This window comes from Pleurodeles waltl, chromosome 1_1 (genome assembly GCF_031143425.1).
Source record: "Pleurodeles waltl isolate 20211129_DDA chromosome 1_1, aPleWal1.hap1.20221129, whole genome shotgun sequence".
Lineage (NCBI taxonomy): Eukaryota > Metazoa > Chordata > Amphibia > Caudata > Salamandridae > Pleurodeles > Pleurodeles waltl.
Genome location: NC_090436.1, coordinates 792542948 through 792561464, shown reverse-complemented (window position 1 = coordinate 792561464; position 18517 = coordinate 792542948). Strand labels below are relative to the sequence as shown.

Sequence of the window (18517 nt, the reverse complement as noted above, 5' to 3'; positions counted from 1 at the left end):
GCATGTTGCCCCCTCCAGGACCAGTGGTGTTGTTCCATCTGCTGGCTGAGGTCCCCCCCCCATTCCCCATCTCCCTGAGGTGCCTGCCTATTTTCCAAATGATGCCCCTGTAATGTTTTCTCTGTGTTGTTGTAGGAGTCAAGTGGGGCCTTGGACTTTGTAATGTGGCCCTGTGGCCCAGGCACATTGAGGACTAGGCAGTGTCCCTTGATTTGTACATATGTATATACTTTTGGATTGGATGTACGTATTTCTACTTTATTTATATTATTACACTCACTTTCATCTATTCCTGTGGTCCTTGCTTTATTCCTCAGGGGTACGGGGTAAATATGTTATGTTACCGCATCAGCTTGTGTGTATGGTGTTGGGGTTGGTGGTGTTGCGTGTGTGTCACTCTCTTTTTCCTCCCCCCTCCCCAGTGTGCTAGGCGGCTGTACTCACCGTGGTCGTCTTCACCCTCGTTGGTGTTCGTGTTGGAGCAGGACGTAGAAAATCACGGGGAAGATCTGCAGTTCAGGCCCCATAGCAGTGTGGTTCTTCACTGAGACTCCAATGGTGAGTTGTTTCCCTTCTGTGCAGTGTTTCCGCCAAGCTTTTGATGTCGATGGTACTGCCCCGGAAAAGGTGGGGGATTTGGCTGTCATAATACAGTGGGCAGAACATTGGCTTCCGACTGGCTGTAGGTGGCTACCGCCATGGTGGATTTTGATTCCGCCCTGGCCCTCGGTGTGGTAAAGCAGCTGTCTGTCTGAGCTCTTTCCGCCATGGTCCTAATTTGGCGGTATTTACCGCCAGCCTGTTAGCGGTATTACTGCCACTTTATCACCGACCGCCAGGGTTGTAATTAGGGCCTAAATGTTTCAGGTATCTTTTTTTTTAAACAAAGGAGGCAGCCCTACTCACAGGAACAGGCATCATATAGCCATACTTGATGTGCGGAGGCAATTTAGAAGCAACTGGGAGAAAGGAACCCATAGTGATGGGCACGCATTCCAAACAAAGGTTTGTCTCCATTGACTTCAATGGGACCCCACTGCTGAACCTATTTCCTTGCTCTTGGTCTGCTTCCTGTGTTTCTCGTTGATTCCTCCCTGTACTCTGCCCGTGTCTCATCGGTCTCTTTCTTTCCTTGGAGCCCTCCTGTCCACCTCTTACTTCCTACTCCCTCTCTCCACTTAGGTCTCCCTGACCAAGTCATCTGCCTGTGTAACCCCTTCTTAGTCCCTCCCGTCACAGCTCCCTTTCCTCCCCTGCTTGCCTCATATTCGCCTCTACCGTTCTTTTCAACCCTTAGTTTGCTTCTCTTCTTCGTCTGCTTCTCTGCCTGGCGTCCTACCCATCTCTGCCTTCCTTCCGCACACGCTGCCCGTGTGAGCCCTTGCTGGGTATATCCCCTGGACTCTGCCTTTCCCTGCTCGGCGCTCCTACCCTCCCTCTCCCACGCTCCGTCCGCCTCCTCTCCTCCGGTCAGGCGGGGCTCCCCGCGCTCCTCCCCCTGCTCGCAGTTCCTGGTGGCGAAGGAGGCTGCCTCCCCCTCTCGCCTCTGTTGTCTGGGATCGCCTCTCGCCCCCTGGACGTTGTATGGTGCTGCCAGCTCTGCACCCTCAGCCCTGCGCGCCCCGGGAGCTGCCAGGCTGGGCGCCGCTGCTCCGGGTAAGGGCGCCTCACGCATTGTGCGCACCGGGGAGCACCTGCCGCGGTGTCCGGGGAGCACGGCCCGGCTAACAGTCCTCCCTGCCCGGGGACGGTACCGGCTGCCGGGCGGTACTGCCCGTGACAGCCCGGTGCCCGGCTGAGCCGCTCCCGCCCGTGGCCCGGTCTGCCCTCTCGCACCGGCAGGGCTCGGTCCTCATACCTGCCCCATGCACGTATGCAGTCGACCGGGCAACGGAGGGAGCAGCGCATTGCATGGTCGCAGGGCACACTTACTGCCCAGCTCCGGGCCCCCCTGCCTCGCCTCCCGGGGACGCCCAGCTGAGAGGCGGCTCCTCCCCTCCTGCACCTGCCGCTCACCCCGCGGCTCCCTCAGGTGCTGGTGTGGGTGCAGCTCCGGCCGGGCTCCAGGGTGGCGGAGGGGAGTGCGCCTTGTGCCGCCGAGCGTTTTTGTGTGTGCTTCCTTCACCCCTGGCCTTTAGCAAGACCCCTGTGCGCCCCCAGAGCCCGTCTCTCCTAACACGACGTTTTTCCTTGTTTCAGGGTGTTTGGATTCATGGCGTGCCCCTGGGTGCGGGGCTGACACGGAGGCGGAGGGTCCTGGGGCGATGGTGGTGTCTCCCGGAGCCGGTGGTCTTTGTTGCTTCTGAGAAGAGAAGCTATCATGACTGTCTTCAGACAGGAAAATGTGGAGGATTATTACGATATCGGAGAAGAGCTGGGCAGGTACGTGACCCCATCTCTCTTTTTGACGGGCATCATTACCAGGAGGGGTGGTAGTCTCCGCTTCGAAGTTGTGGGCCGCGTGGCATGGAGGGTATGATAACATCAGGTTTTACCCCGAGGCGCACACGCGTGGCATGGAGCGAAAGAGGACTTAGTGACGTCATGTATCATGCTCGATCGTTACTCTCCTTACGTTAAGGGCAGTATGTACCTTGGTTTGTTGACAGCAGTAGCTATCAGGAAAGTGATGGTTCGCCTGTGCACTATGATATGCCATACCAGGCATGCATCAGCAGGGTCGGCTGTAGGGTGGTGCTACTGGTGCAGCTGCACCGACTTTGGTGGTGGGCGCTGGGTTTAAAAACAACGTATGAGTTTAAAAGCATGTGAACTTCCTTGTACGTCGAACAGTTTTCAGGCAGCAATAAAAATGTAAAGATAACCTTAGTAATTAATGTTCCTGTCGGTGAGCGATCGGCATTTTGTTTCGTGGCAGTTTTGACGTTGTAAAGTAAAGGGATAACAAAGAGGGTTAGTGTGCCTGCTGCATACAAGGTATACCACACATGCCACAGAACTGAGGCTGAGTGAACTATGAGTAGCATTATAAAAATGAAATGTATGTCAGAGAGGGGTTATGGAGAGATGAGGGGCCCTATTGTAGCTTGATAGTGAGGGAGTTTGTGGAGAAGGAGGTATTAAAAGACAGTCGTTCCAGTCGCCATCGGGGCTATAGCCGGCCCTGTGTAGAAGCACATACACGGACTGTGTAGGCTTTTTACCCACCACCCATCCACCTTCAGCGCAGACTGCCAGATGCTCACCCACCGAACATTGAGCCAACCTACCCACCGAGCATCGGTGCGGCTCCTCCCCACTAGTGCACTCGCTTCCTGTAGCATGGGTCACCACCTTCACCAAAAGCCTTAATATCCGTGTCCCCGACATCAACAGCCCCACATGTTATGGCCAGTTCTGGTGGTGACGTGTGCTGTAATGGAGGAGTGCGATGGTGGTAGCGTTCTGTGGATTAGTTGACTGACTTTTGCGTCGGTGAGTGGTTTGATTTAAGTTGACAGCGCGCGCTGATTATCATCCTCTCCTTATGATTGACGGTAGTGTGCACAGTTGGTGGTTGAAAGCCTGCACTGATAGTGGTCGTGAGGCCTTTTCTGATTGTGGTTGGGGTGGGTTGTGCTGGCTGTGTGGATGGTGGTTTAGGGGCTGTCTTAATGCTTCACGGAACACAATGCTGATAGGTGAGCGGCTATACTAATATGTATCCAAGGCTTTTGATGTTAGTTTGTGGTGTTGTCATTTGGCCTACCGCTTTGGTTACCCTGTCTGAGCAAGGACTGCATGCGTGTGACCTTCGTTCCTGCAAGGTAATCTCCGAGTTTGAAGGAGGCAGCCTCCAGCAGTTTCCATATCCAGCACATGTTCTTCAGAAGGTTTGATTGCTCTACCGCAAGGATTCCCGATGGCCCCTGTATTTCTACTTGCGGCTCTGGGGAGCCCCTAAAGAACCATGTATTATAAAATACACACCCATGCATGTGTTATGCGGGGTAAATACAACGATATATAATTCTATGTGGCTCAACCTTTACAAATGGAGGCTTTCACGTAAAGCAAGGCGCCGTGGCCTCAGGCAGTGATTGTGAGCTGTTTGTTTCCTGCGCCTGGCCCTTTGGCTGTGAGTTAATGATGCAGAAACCAGGCCTTCCTCTGAATATTTGCATGCACACACCTGATGCCTGTGCCTTCGCTGCGCAGTCACGAACACGCTTCACAAAGCAGCACACAGGTTGGCATAAGTAGCCAGGCCATGCCACTTCTCAACAGCAGACTGCTCTCCAAAGTGTTTCCAACTTTTTATACAGAAGTCTTCCCATGACATGGCCGAATTTGTGTAACTGGGCCCAGAAGGCGCCATGACACTTCTACATTAAAAGCTTGTGTAGCCCGTAGATTGTTTATACCAGTAGCAGCAAAATCCACCCAGGAAGTGAGCAATTACATGTTGTTTTCTTGACATTAAGTTTTGCAGCTATAATCCTGACAATTATGAATAATTCTCTACAATTGTGTTTGGAGTAGCATGTTGGTGGCATATTTTGCAGCTTCTCTCTAAATCCTTTTAGAACAACGTTTCACGGGTTTGGTTCACACACTTGGTGTGGCATTTAATTAGCAGCGCGTTAAGACACTGGATGTTCATTCAAAAACTACCTGGAACCTTCTAGAATGTTGAAACATTTTGCACCTGACCTGTGTGTGCTCTGCATTAGAGGGGTGTGGTCCCTGCCTGTGGAAGGCCTAGCAGAGGTCATCCAGTTTGGTTCAACCAATCTCAAATAAGGATCTTGTGATATTAGCTCTGGGGTTTAGGCACCGTTCTAAAAAAGAATGATCTATTAAAAAAGATGGAAGTGAGACAGTGTGGGATTAACTTCCACTCATGCGGATGGACCATTGTCATGAATGCAGAATTGGCCTCTCCGCATCCTTCTCTCTGAGGTGCAAACATGTGAAAATGTTTTTTCCAAACCCCTACACTACAATTCTCCTAAGGTACACGATGCCCAAATCGAGGCCTCACTCAGCAGGTTCCAGGCAGTCATGATTTGAGGATGGTTCGTGACACACTGTGAAGTCCATTACAGCACAGCTGTGAAAATGTTGCAGTAGAAAGCCTGTCTGAAACGATGCTGAACTCTTTAAGTGGGGTGTATTGTGCGTTTACAGCAACGTTCTACTCTAGCTCATGTGTGCAAGCCCCAAGCCTCCCTCTCCCCCAGCTCAATCAAACAAAAGAACATGGTGTGTGAGTAATATAGGTTACCTAAAACAGTGAGCTTTATTAAGGCTGTTTTGTCGGGCGTTAGGCTGCGAGGGACTGGGTATTGGGCAATGTAGTGTTGGATGAAAAGGTTCGGGGGAGGGATGGTACGCAACTAAGAAGGGAATACCTTTTGAATATTTGTTTTTCCACACCCAGCTTTTTATGGTTCCTTAATACTTCATCTGCACTCTGGCTGGCACGCGCCCCTTCACTGTTTGCACGCAGGGATCCTACACTTCTTTCCAGTGACACAGCTCGGCGGATGCAGGGAGGACAGCTATTAATCTTTTCTCCTGGTTGAGATTGGAAATTTTTGCAGTAAAATGTAGTTTTGTGAACTGGTGCGCATCTGAAAGCTGTGCCAGTTCGTCCTTTGATTAATAGAGAGCTGACGTGGCATATTCTACAATGAATTAAATTGGCCAAGCATTACATGTACACTTTCAAATGTAAGAGTACAGTTTTAAATTTCTGTTTTCAAACAGCAGTGAAGACTGAAATCTGCGAAGTAAACAAATCACCTGAAACATATAAAATGTTAATTTTCTTCTGCTGGTTAATTACAATTTAGGCTGTTTCTCAGATTTGCTTCTATGTCCCGAGGCGTTTGGAAAACACGTAGCTCGTGGTGTCTCATTAGGCGCTTTACTGTATGAGTTACTGTTTTTCAGTACAGGTAATGTGACAAAACAGGAAGTGCTTGCCTCAGATAGGAAGGTTCAACAGTCTAAGGCAGGGAAATAGCAGTCAGGCGGTAAACTAGCAACACGGATATGTCTGTGTTTTTATTTTTTTGCTCTGTTGCCATATCTACTGTCTTAAAAACGGCTCCCATATTGGCGCCTTTGCCACCCTCACATGGTAGCCGCCTGAAACCCTTTCACACATGGGCTTGCCAAGTTACTTTTTAGCATCTTCTTTTGACCCACTCTTTTGGTGGGTGCCCCAATCTCTGTGAAGCAGGACAAAGAACTTCGAGGAGCCAGCTGTTTTTGTTTTTACAAGAGGTGACTCGCAGCGCTGTGGACTGGAGGCTGCTTGAAGTTCAATAGTCCAGCAGGGCTGTTAGCAGTCCACTATAGCAGACGTCAGGCGAGGTCTTTGCGATTTGTGACAACTCCTCATTGGTTCTAATTCCTGTCGTGCTTTGTTGCTAAATGGCCACATTAATGACGCAGTGGTAGATAACCTTTCTTGAAGAAGTGTTGACTTGTCCAGTGTCAATGATGTGTGTGAGCCGACCGAACTGATCATTATCACTCTGCTAGGTATGCCGTCCTTGCTGTGGCTGGTCTGTGTGGAGTCACACCCCCGATAGGCAAACAAGCTGAGGGTTTAAGAAGTGCTTCTTGTAGCAAATAGCTCGAAGAAAAGTGCACTTAGCTAGTTTCTGTTGGCTCTATTAATTCATAGTAAATAGGCCACTGTTCTTGAGTAAACTGTTCATTATTTATTATTCCGAGGTTTCAAACTTATCGTGTGCACCATTGTTATAATATAGAAGGATGAAGCCTATTTATTTGTTAGTTTAACCCGTTACTGTCGGCTGGAAGCCTAGGCAGTATCATTCGGAATCCAGTCTGAAGAATCAAGTGTGCAGACCGTGTGTTTGGTGTTTAGTTACCAGGGAGTGACATTACTGTGGTTTAGGGTTAATGAGGCTTCACCTTCAGTTGTTTTTTGTTTGGCTATAAATGGAATGTGTATTGTCATGGAGATTATTTGAGCATGGTTAATCTTACTGATTCAATGCCTTAGTGGAGTCCAATCTAACACATACCACTGTCTCACTGGTAATATCTTTGCATCAATTTTAGGAAGGCTTTGGATCGCATTTAGCCAGTGTTCTCTGAAAAAGATTGAATAATCCTGTGTTTTAGTTAAGGGCTAAAATCCATTGACAATCTCCGGAGTGATATAAAACTTTATGTGAAACTGATTTGTTTTGTGTTGAAAGAAGTGTTATAAAAGTGGTGATTTTTCATTTCTAGCCCTGTCTCCAAGTATCATGTATACAATTTCAGGGAGTCTGTATTGCAATGTCTCCATGATCCCTGTCAAGCTTGGGTCTTTGAGAAGACGCACAAATGCTGCCTTTGATGGCCGGCAGCATGGAGCTAAGTCTCCTTGTGGTAGACATGGTCATCTTTAGGAGTGTATGCTACTAAGCTTTGGCAGTGTGGACTGTAGAAGTGTCCCTTTTTACAGGAAACAGTTGCTTTCTGAGGGCATCTCTTGGGTGTGCCTGGCGGCAGGTCAACGGACCGCATCTCAGGTTCTGGGTCCTTGATAACAAGGTTCTCTGAGATCTGAGTAGACAGACAGCTGCTTGTGCTATGGGCTCGTTCTCTGTGATAGAGAAAGGTCACTTTTGGTGCATCATATCACATCCTCCTTTATTAAAAGGATGCAGTACTTGCCACATAGTCATCTGGGCAGAGTGGTTACCTCTTTCCTTCAAATAAAGAGCAGCACAATTTCATTGAGCAATTGCGATGGAGGCAAGGCACACGAGTAGAATGAATAAAACATGCAGATGAGGCTAATGAGTCTGACGCAGGGGCACATTTTTATGTGTGGCCTAGAGACAGCTTTGGCTGCTATGCCTGCCTCATGTTTTCCAAAAAAGCCCAGTGTAAAAACATTGACCTACAGAGGGTCTTTTGGTCAGTCCTCTTCATCCTTTGACCTCTTCGAGTATCATTTACGTTTTACTTCCTCCCACAACAGCATACAGCATTGGGAAACGGTCCACCCACTGAGTGATATGCTTTGAATTATTATTTTTTTCTGATCACGTGCCCAGCCACCAGAAAAGAAATGCATTTCAGTGCCTGAGCTGGTATGCTTTGGTTACCTGGCCACCGCTTTATTTGCTTTTTTTTATATCATTGCCATTTTTTTATGCACATTGCACGTTTACTAAATAAATAAACAAACCAAAAGATTAAATATTAGCTTGAGATCATCTTTTACAAATGCTAATGCGCTCCCCTCCCAAAATACACAGCGCTGAATATGCAAAACATATATTAAGAAGATGCTGGCTTTTAAGACCTTTTACAGTGGACACGATTTTCTATGATATATCTGTGCAACGTCTACGTACCCTTCACATGTTCAGGTTATTCAGCACAGGACGACCACATTTGCAGCATTTGTTGCCTTTTAGTTGTCCTAAAGTTAGCCCAGGAACTCTGATGATTAGAAGTTAAACGTTTGCACTTTGCTGTCAGTTGTTTCCCTTAGTGAATGTCTGGCGGAATTCTAACTATGTAAGATGTATTATTTCGGTTTTCTAGTTGTCAATGACCCGTCTTTACACCCAGTTTTCCTTGAGTTTTACTCATTATGTTACAGTAATGTGTGTGTATGTATATGTGTGTGTGTATCTCTATCTCTCTCTATATATATCTATATATAGAGAGAGATATTTGGTTTGGTTTTGTACATGTATTGAATGGAGCAGCAGAGCTGAAAGCTTCACCATAAAGCAATGATCTGTGGTTGCGATGCACTCACCCAATAGTCCATTTGATGCGGCTCCAGTACAGCGCACAGAACAAAAGAAAGATAGATAAAAAATGCAAATTGCCCTTTTTATAAACAGCAGGGCTGTTTTGTGCAGTAACAGTTAAAATAATTCACACTGCTAAATTAAGCTTATTCATGAAGATGTTTCAAAATATGTTTTGCTAAAATTCTACAGTAGACATCAGAGATTGGTGAACTTGTTTTGTTCCTTGACTTAAGACATAGATGCCAGTCTATTCAGTTGCTCTTTTTTTGGTGGTAAATGAATGGCTGGAGGCCAGAGATGTGTTTAAATGCTAGCAGTATTACAAAGAATGTTCTCTCATTTACCATGATTTTTGCTCACCGTTCAGATTATTTAGATTTATGCAACTTAAGCATGCAGCTGTCAAAATAGAGGTTTAGGTCATATTTTTTCTTTGTGTGTTTGGGCCACCCCCTCAACCTTGAATCTCAAATCTTTGCTGTGATCCTTAGGTCTGAGACATTACTGTGGTGCAGAAATGCCCCCCTGGAAGCATTGTGCACCCCGATACATTGACATAGCTCTGCTGGTAGGGGGGTAGTTTGGGGCAGTACGAAAGTGTAAAACAGGGGCAGTAAGAGAGTGTATGTGTGTGTACACTCACACTCTGCCTCTCCTCCCCCTCCACTGTGTGTCTTCTTAAGACCCTCCCTTACCGGGCAAAAGCTGATGCCAGGAGCCCACTGCTGCAAGAACAGTCTACGATAGGAGGGTGGGTAGACTCCTCCCCCAAGCCTGCCCTGTTGGTCTCTATAAGAAGGCCCACTGAATATAATGCAATTCTACGACTGTGGCATTTTACTGCAGAATTATGAATTGTCCATAGTTGCTATACAATCTATAATTTTTTGCATAATTTGCAGATTTTACCAAAAATATTGTTTCTTAAATGATTAAGACTTACTGAAACCTACCACATGATGCCCCACAGTGGCAGGCCTTCTGTTCTACACATACTGTACAGGTCACCTTTCAGTTGTTTATTGCTGTATTTAGATGTTAAACTGAACAGGGGACCGTTTACCATATAGCGTTAATGCATAAAATTGTCAAACAGTAAAGAAATACTGCTTCAAAATATGCTGCGTTATGTCTCACGATTTACTTTTTCTTGCTGCATAATTTAATCAACCTTGCCACATAATTTGGTCCTCCCCTGGCACTTAATTCTGTCCTCCACTGCCACACAATTCCAGTAGCCTTACCTGCATGCTTAGGTACTCCATGATGTGGTGAAACCTTTTCAGCCAGTGCAGAATGTGGCCTGTCACCTGATTGCTAGGTGTGTTCTCAGGTTTGACTCATTCTCTGATCTGTATTGACTGTCATCAAACGTTTGTGGATTTGTGCAGTTCCGAGTGAACCATTGTATAGAATTGTGTAATACTGTAGACATTACCTGTATTTTTTCCGGAAGCAATGCTGGATGGGTGTGGCTGTTCACTTCTTGGATAGGCCACATGTTTAGTTTCTGGGCATCATTATCAGCTGATAGTCTCAGGATCAGTTTGCATCTGCTAAGTTCAAGGTGTGGAGGACCTGCAGGTCACCTCGGCACAGAACTCTGGTTCATCATAGTTTTAGATCATCCACAGTGGATGAAGAAGGCCCCTTTATTAGCAAACACGTAATCTGCGATTTCAGGATAAGCATTCAACTTAACATTCCATGGAAGTGGAGGTGTTTTAGTTATACAATCTAATGACGTAAAAGAGTAGTTAAAATAATAATGCATTTACTGCCGTCCTAATGCAAAAATACACTAACAAACTGTAAGGATTTCACTGTCCCTTTCATTAGGGAGAACTGGCGGTATGAGTGCCGGTCACGGTATCCGTGATCACACAGAAAAAAGGGGAGCTGTACTCAGCACAGGAGCTGAGGCCTGTCACACGTTCAATTCAAATGAGTCGCAGGGAATTCAGCACAATGAAATGCTTTTCATGGTAAAACATCTTATTGCTTGAGAGTGGCTAACTCTACTTGTCTTTTGGTCAAAAATACTGGAAACATTTAAGCAAGTTGGCTTTCTAAAGTAGATTGCAAATTTGTATATTTCCTGGAGTGCTCAAAAGCCAGTACCCAGTGGGCGCCGTGACTAAAGATGCACTAGTGGCTCCAGTACCAGATTGCCTTGTCCTTTTTTTGGTGATAACTGTGCGAATCCGACTGGGCCTGGACTTAACTGCAGCTTGGCACTTTATTGAAGGAGCCACCACTGAGGTTCCCACACTACGTCACTTTCCTGCGAGCACTCAGCAGGGGAGGTCTAACATTGTGGAAAATGAAAGTGAGCTGGGGCAAGTATTTGTTTCCTGTCAGTGTTCATGTGTGGATCAGTCAAGAACAAATATTGCATATCTTTAAATTGTATGGAAGTGTCCTTTGTTTGGTTTCGGTGTGATAAATCCATAATTCAAAGCACCAAACGCTTTTAAATACAACGTGCGATTGTACTGGCTTTCGTGGACTTCCAGGGCCTCTTGTAGCAGTGTTAGTTTTGGCTACAGTATGTTTCCTAGGATATTGTTGGACCGTGCACAAGCATTGCCTGAGCAGCGCCCACCAGTCTCGGACTTGCCTATATGGCAATCAGGCAGTACCTTATAGGACTCGGAAGCCGCCAGCAGGCCCTTACCCCAACACCGGTCATACACCAACCGACAAGAGAATTATTTCATTGGAAGAAGTATTTATTTTATATAATTTCATTAAAATCAAATACCATTAATCAATTTATGCAAATCATCTTATGCAAATTACTCTATTAAACATTTCACTGCAACTCCACAATTAATAAATACTGTTATAGGTACTTTTTCCTTTGTAACCATAAATCATTTTTGACAGGATCCCTTCCTGTCCTGAACCTCCTTTGGACCACACAGGGACTGGTCGTCACCTGTATCCCTATGGGGGGCGGTACCCCTGCTTCCTCTGTTCCTTGCCCCCATGCTCAGGGTTCCGCCCCCTTTCCAAACACCAATCAGCCAAGGGGTGTACCGGGGCGGCCCAGGGCATGAGCCCTGTGACCACCCCTGTGATCTGGGCTCCCTACCCCCAATCTGGTGTGTCCATCCGCAGGTTGGTCCAGGCAGGGGTGTGGAATTTATTAAAATATCTTCTTGTCCACAGGACAGGTTGCTTCTCAAATCTACTTGTCCTGTAAAAAGATCTACTTGTCCCTTTGGTGCCATGTAGTGTGGCGCCAAATTATGGCAGCAATCTCATTATGTAAGAGCTCTGATAATAGCCTCTCTGATTATGCCAGGGCTACTACCATAGTAGGGCTTGAATACTTGCAGTTTCAATCCCTACTGTAGCAATTTCCTTATTTTTCCACCTTTCTGCAGATCTGCATACTGGGGCTGGAGGAAGCAGTAAGCAATAGTTCCAGGGCTGGAATGCCTTTGAGTCTACTAACCTGCATGTTTTAAAGATCTTCACCAGCTTCTCTCTAATATTTTCCCATAATAAGAAAGGTTGGACATTTACTCCTGACAATGGCAGAATTAGAACTTCTTCCAGGGTTGGGAAGAAAGTGGCTGGAGGGAAAATGAACTTGCAAATGCTCAATAGATTTTCACATGAGCAAATCTACACATGCGTATTTACCCATGCTAAAATACAGTTCACAAATATTTTATAGGGGTACGACATATACCATGGATGCACTTTTGTGACTTTCTTTAAGAATTTGGGGCCACATGTAGGTAGGTTCAGATTTGCGACCCGCAAATTGCGAGTCGCAAATCCGAATGTAGGATGGTGTCCCTGACACAATCTGTGATTCGCAAGGGCTTCGCAAATGCACACCTCATGAATAATCATGAGGTGGGTCGCAATTTGCGACCCCCTTGCGAATGGCGGCCTCACAGGGATGGTAGCCTGCTGGAGACAGCAGACCACCATGTCTGTGACTGCTTTTCAATAAAGCAGTTTTTTTTTTTTTGTAATGCAGCCCGTTTTCCTTAAAGGAAAACGAGATGCATTACAAAAACGAAAAATGAAACGTTTTCATTTCATTTTTTCAGAGCAGGCAGTGGTCCTGCGGACCACTGCCTGCTCTGAAAAAATGTTTACAGTGACATTCACAATGGGGAAGGGGTCCCAGGGGGACCCCTTCCCTTTTGTGTAAGTGTTAGCACCCATTTGAAATGGGTGCAAACTGTGATTGGTTCGCGCCCGCGTTCGCAAAACAATCCTACATTGCACTGCGAGTCGCAATTAGGAAGGGAACACCCCTTCCTAATTGCGAGTCGCAAACCCGTTTCGCGATTCGGTAACCAGGTTACCAAATCGCAAAACTGGGTTTGTGCACCGCAATGTGCTTTTTGCACGTCGCAAACAGCGAAAGTCGCTGTTTGCGACATGCAAAAAGCTACCTACATGTGGGTCTTGGTCCCTAATTAGGTCTGGTGTTAAAGACATTTTGTTTTTATTAAACTTCTATTTCTCTCTCTTTCGGCTGGCTTTACTGTGAGAGATCGCATTCTTCTCTTCCACAAGGAGCACATTGGCACACAAAGTAGTTTTGTTCAGTGTCAGGAACTACAGTGGCAATCAGTGACGTAACAAAACTGGAGGGTGCCCCTTTGCAAAGAACATGGAGGAGCCCCCTCTCCAGACTCACTCAGGGCAGGTGCTGTGCTGAAGGGGCCCCCTGGAGGGCGGCTGCGGGGCCTTTGTTATGCCACTGGTGGCAACGTGTGCTTTTAGAGTTCAAAAACGTTTTGTTTTTTTTTTGCCAGTGTTTGTTACAATGTTGAGGGCCTGGTAGCTCCCACAACAATAAAGTGTTACAAAAGCCATGTCAAAACAAGACACGCATTGATGAAACTAAAAGACTTATAAAAAATATGTCAGATCAGTTGGCTTTGTCAGTGTTTGTTTATTTTCATGCTTCCCATAATCGTGTTGAAAATGGTTACACTGATTTTCCATTAGAAATATTTTTGGGAAATATTAGCATGCATCAAAACATTTTACTAAATGACACCTCATTTGCATCTAATCAGAGAGCATTCTGGGAGCATTATAGTTAGCCTCATAGCCTAAACTTTTCAAACATGTGTATACACGTTTTTTTTATTTGTACTGGAACCAACGTCAGTAGTGAAGTGTGACCTTAAAACATTTATTTACAGCACTCACCCTAATAATGAAGGTTTTCAAATAATGAACCATAAATACAAGTTCGAACAGCATTATCTTTTGGAAACACATTACCTCAACTGTAGAGAGTTCCACTCTCTGTAAACAGGCAGCCAAAGGGTTTGTGCTGCAGAGGGTTGGGCCTACTTGTCCCAAGGACAAAGTAAACATAAAAACTTGTTGCCCTTGACCCCAAACAAGATGTCCCGGGCGATAGGAATTCCACATCCCTGGTCCAGGACATCAGGATCCTATCCTTGTTGTTATACCGGGGCCCCACCCTTGGGGTCCCCTCTGTTGCTTCAGGTTACTTTAGTCTCTCTTCTTCCGCCTAATACTAAGGAGAGGGTGGGTGGGTGGGTCAACAAAAAGCCTGACCATTCAGGCCACCACGCCAGGAAGAAGAAGGCCGAGCCTTCGGGCGGGGGGGGGGGGGGGGGTGCTTTTATGCCTCCCACTGGCTTGCGGCGGCCCAAACTGGTCCGGCTCCATTGTCCGACTGACGTTCCCCTAAGTGGCGCTACTTCCGCTACCACGCCTCGCGAGGCGTGTGAGCGGAAGTCGCAGGCCAGCCCGCGCACAACTAGTGCGAGGGTCCGGCTCCCGGCGTCCCCGACTCCTAAGGGGCTGCGCTCCCCCCCCCATGTGGGGGGGGGGGGGGGGGGTGCTTTTCCAATGGCTGGCTTAAGAGGTCCCTATGAGGGCTGTATTTTGGCTGCATATGGGCCAGTTGCATGATCTGGATTGGCCAGTTTTTACAGTTGTATTCTCCGATATTGAAGCCCTTCGCAAGCACAAATCCATGCAGCCTCCCATACCTTGAAAACACAAACACGGCGTGACTTTAAAAGTTCACAACTGCCTCAGTTTGCATATGTGGGCCCTCTTTTTAGTTCTGATTCGCTAATTGAGCCACTTTTATTTTATGCCCAGTCCTACTTTCTGTCCCAGTCCATCCCTAGTGGCTTAGGTGGATATGTGCTGAGAGCTTAAAGTGTTTTCACTAAATCTGTATTTGGATAGTCTAAGTATATCCTGTGACTATCCTTAAAGTAACTAAAGCGTTCTTTCTCAGCAGTTATGAAATGCTTCTGCTAAGTGTATTTTGTTATATCCATAATGTGATACTTTAATTTTTTTTTTTTTTTTTAAGGTCTGGCGTTAGCCATGATTTTCAAAATGATACATGTAGTATACATATAGGGTCTAAAAGCCAGCTTTCTTAATACATTGATTTGTCAATGTGTTATTCACATCATATTTTTCTTTCACCTGCTACATCCTGAGACATGGGACAGCGGGTGAGCTATTGGCTAACTTCTCTTTGAGTGACAGGATTCTGCCCTTTGACAAAGGGCACATACAATGCATGTCCTTTCAGTTGCAGGGCCTACAATGGCATCTCTTTATTGTCGTGTGGGGTGTTAGTGCGTCTGCTGTTGTGAGCACTGTGCTATCTGTGGTGTGTTTGGTGCATCCAAGGTATTCTTTCTGACATGTGGTGTAGGATGTGTTACGTGTGTTGTGTCTTGATGGCAAGTGCTGTAGCAAGCAAGTTAAAACCAATCTCGGTGGCATACCTGCTCTGTGTTGGGTCCATATTCAGTGTTCTGCCTGAGGGGTCCTGTGGGATAAAGGAGTGGTGCTGGGAGCATCGTCATACATATAAAAAATAAATGATTATGCTGTCTCTTATGTGAAAGAAAAACAATCCAACCTAATGCTACTGTGTCTGTGGCTGGTAAGATCGACTCATTTTTCCTTGATTTTGCACAAATACATGTTGGCGTTGAAAAATCAGTTTTCAGACGTTTATCTTTTAGAAAGTTTGTGTTATATCAATGAAACTATGTTAAGATGACAGCGTCTCTTAGTCAGATTGTGAATAACATATGTAAATAAAACCTCCACCATCAATAGTAATACCTTTGCGTGCTTGTGACGTTTAAAGACACGTTCCAGCATGTTCGTAAGAAAAGCAATTGCAAATGATTTTTACACAGACAGTCCCATCTTTTCAAAAGGGTCTTGGTTGCTGAGTGCCCAGTGTTTAGATTTACGTTCTTCCCCTGAAGCTTGTTTTACAGGCAGCCCCCACTCTTTTATATTGTTTGACCGCCTTTTATCCCCTCCAGAGTTCTTTTATTTGGGCCTCATCAAGGAATGGGGCTGTATCAGGCAGCATAAGTGTGTTGGCTCCCTATGAATTCTATGTGGTCCGTGCATACAATGCAACGTGCATATAGTTACGGTCTACAGTTCGTGGTAGAATAGTGGCATCTTTGATTTGTGTGGTTTTTAAAAGTGCTGTGCTCTCAAAAGTTGGTTTTCTTTCTACGTTTTCTCGTTATTTTGACATTACTCTTGGGGCAAGCACTGCATTTCTCTGCCACACTGTGATAGTCACTACATTTGTGGGCTATGGAGAGTGCATTTGAAATGTCTCGACAGTGTGTTCGTGGGCCAGTGCCGCTCATACAGTCACATATGAAAAGATCACATCAGAGTCATTTTATTTATGATAAGGCATTGAGTGAAAGCCAGCTGCTGGCCCTTTCACCTGAGGAAAGGTGGCTTTAATACTCTGTAGTTTCCCACCAATTCCATTGTGGCTTCCAAGCGAGCTGACCTTCTCTATGTCTTGGACCTTGCTTCGGCCTTGTTCTGCATAACTCTTAGAACCCGGAGACCACCAAAGGGCCCTCACCCCAACACCTGCCACACGCAGACCGACAAAAACGTATTTGTAGGAAGGATTTTTATTTATATCTTTTTACCAATTATTTCATAAAACACAAACAGTAATAATTCACCTTCAAAAAACAATCTTCAAAAACATATTTATAAAAAACATTTCAATAAGATTTATTCATCAACCATGAATCAATGTGACAGGATCCCTTCCTGTCCTGAACATCCTTTGGACCACACAGGTGAACCGAACCTCACCTGTATCCCTCGGGGGGGGGGGGGTGGCTCCCCCGACTTCACCGTTCCTTGTCCTAATGCTCAGGGTTCCGCCCCCTCCCCAAACACCAATCTACCAAGGGGATGTAAAGGGGCAGCCAGGATCGGGAGCCACCCCAGCAACCTGGGCTCCCTACCCCCGAAACTGGGGTGTACATCCGCAGGTTGGTTCAGGACTTCCGGATCCTACCTCCGGTGTTATCCCGGGGCCCCAGCCTTGGGACCCCTCTGTTGGTTATGGTGACTTTAGTACTTCCTCTCCCGCCACAAGGGCGACCAGGGGCCCAAAGGTCCTTCGTCCCACCCACCCCCAAACAAGCTGCGAGAGAAGGACCAAATGTCTGCAGTAAATTGATCCGTTCCCGTGCCAGATAAATGTAACATATTTCTGTGGAACATATCTGGACCTTTTAGAAGTTTATGTGGAATGTTCCATAAGTGGCCAGGACCCGGGCACAGTCTTGCCATTTCAGCGTTGAGCCTACGAACAGACACATTGATTGTCCTTGATTTAATGTTTTGACCCCAGTTGCGGCGAGGCACCATATGCGACCATGCGATGGCCGTGTTCGGGAAGTCTTTGGATAACTTGGTGATTTCTGCAAAAATAGTTTCCCTGTGTGGTTTGCGCTCCGTTCGCCACATGTCATTGCCACCAATATGGATAATAATGAGATCCGGGGACTGCAGTCCCTCGCACCTTCTTGCCACTTCTACGAGTTGCTGGAGCTGCATGATTCCTAGTCCACCAACCCCACACCAACGAAAAGCCACATCCTGAATCGCCGCTGGCTTAGGCTTATGGAGCAGTTGCAACCTGTAGGCCGCCCGCCGGACAAAGGAATGCCCTAGTACCCAAACCACGTGAGACGCCATTGAACTGAAATGAAAGAAAATTGTATGAGTAACCAACACACATTTCACAAAGCATGAGTGAGGGAACACCCATCATTGCAATTCAGGTCTATGTAGCGCTTATAACAATCTCCTGATGGACTTACCGTCTGCTACTGATATCCCTGCACTGGCCGCTAAGGTAGCCGCCCCAATCCTGAAAGAATGGGAGGAGTACCCCTGAGGGTCCAACCCTGCGGCCCCAAGAGTCATCGTTAATACTGCCAAAAAGTGGTACCGTGATAAGCATTCCCTCTTTGCGTGTAGAAAAAGGGCAGATGACCCAGAGGGCGGGCCAACAAGTACAATCCCAAGCGACCCACCGGGCATAACGAAGACCCTGTCGCTGCTCTAAGTTCAATGTGTGAGCCCTTTCTCAATTGATCTGTTTTGGACTTTTGTACTTGAATTGTCACCAACCCCGGTACGATTTGTACATCGGCCCACTGAAGGCCTCCTGAGTGGTCACCCTTGGAAGATCCCACTAATTTGCTAACGCGAAAAGCGCCATAGAAAGCTGTAGTAAATACTGCGGCAAATAACGCCGCCTCAAAAGATGTGGAACACAAATTGGGGATGCTGTCCAAGAGCCTCCCTAATAAGGGAGCTGTTATGGGGCCCTAGTGTCCTTTTTTGCGCCATCTAGTCGGGCCCAACCAGCCACTGCCCTCTTAAAGACAAAGGTGTCCAAATGAGACTCCTGATTCTGTAGTTTC

General features: G+C 46.5%; 1 protein-coding gene and 1 long non-coding RNA gene across 2 annotated transcripts in view; one reads left to right on the top strand and one right to left on the bottom strand.

The window, feature by feature from the left end:
• LOC138287604 (uncharacterized) overlaps window positions 1-1405 on the bottom strand; it is an 84962-nt gene extending 83557 nt beyond the window's left edge. The window contains exon 1 of the long non-coding RNA XR_011202245.1: window positions 445-1405. This is a non-coding gene — a long non-coding RNA (uncharacterized lncRNA). The remainder of the gene's footprint in view (window positions 1-444) is intronic.
• Window positions 1406-1443: 38 nt separating this feature from the next.
• DAPK1 (death associated protein kinase 1) overlaps window positions 1444-18517 on the top strand; it is a 521159-nt gene continuing 504085 nt past the window's right edge. The window contains exons 1-2 of the mRNA XM_069228171.1: window positions 1444-1656; window positions 2200-2382. Of these exons, the coding sequence (XP_069084272.1) occupies window positions 2321-2382 (62 nt within the window). The 5' untranslated portion in view covers window positions 1444-1656; window positions 2200-2320. The remainder of the gene's footprint in view (window positions 1657-2199; window positions 2383-18517) is intronic.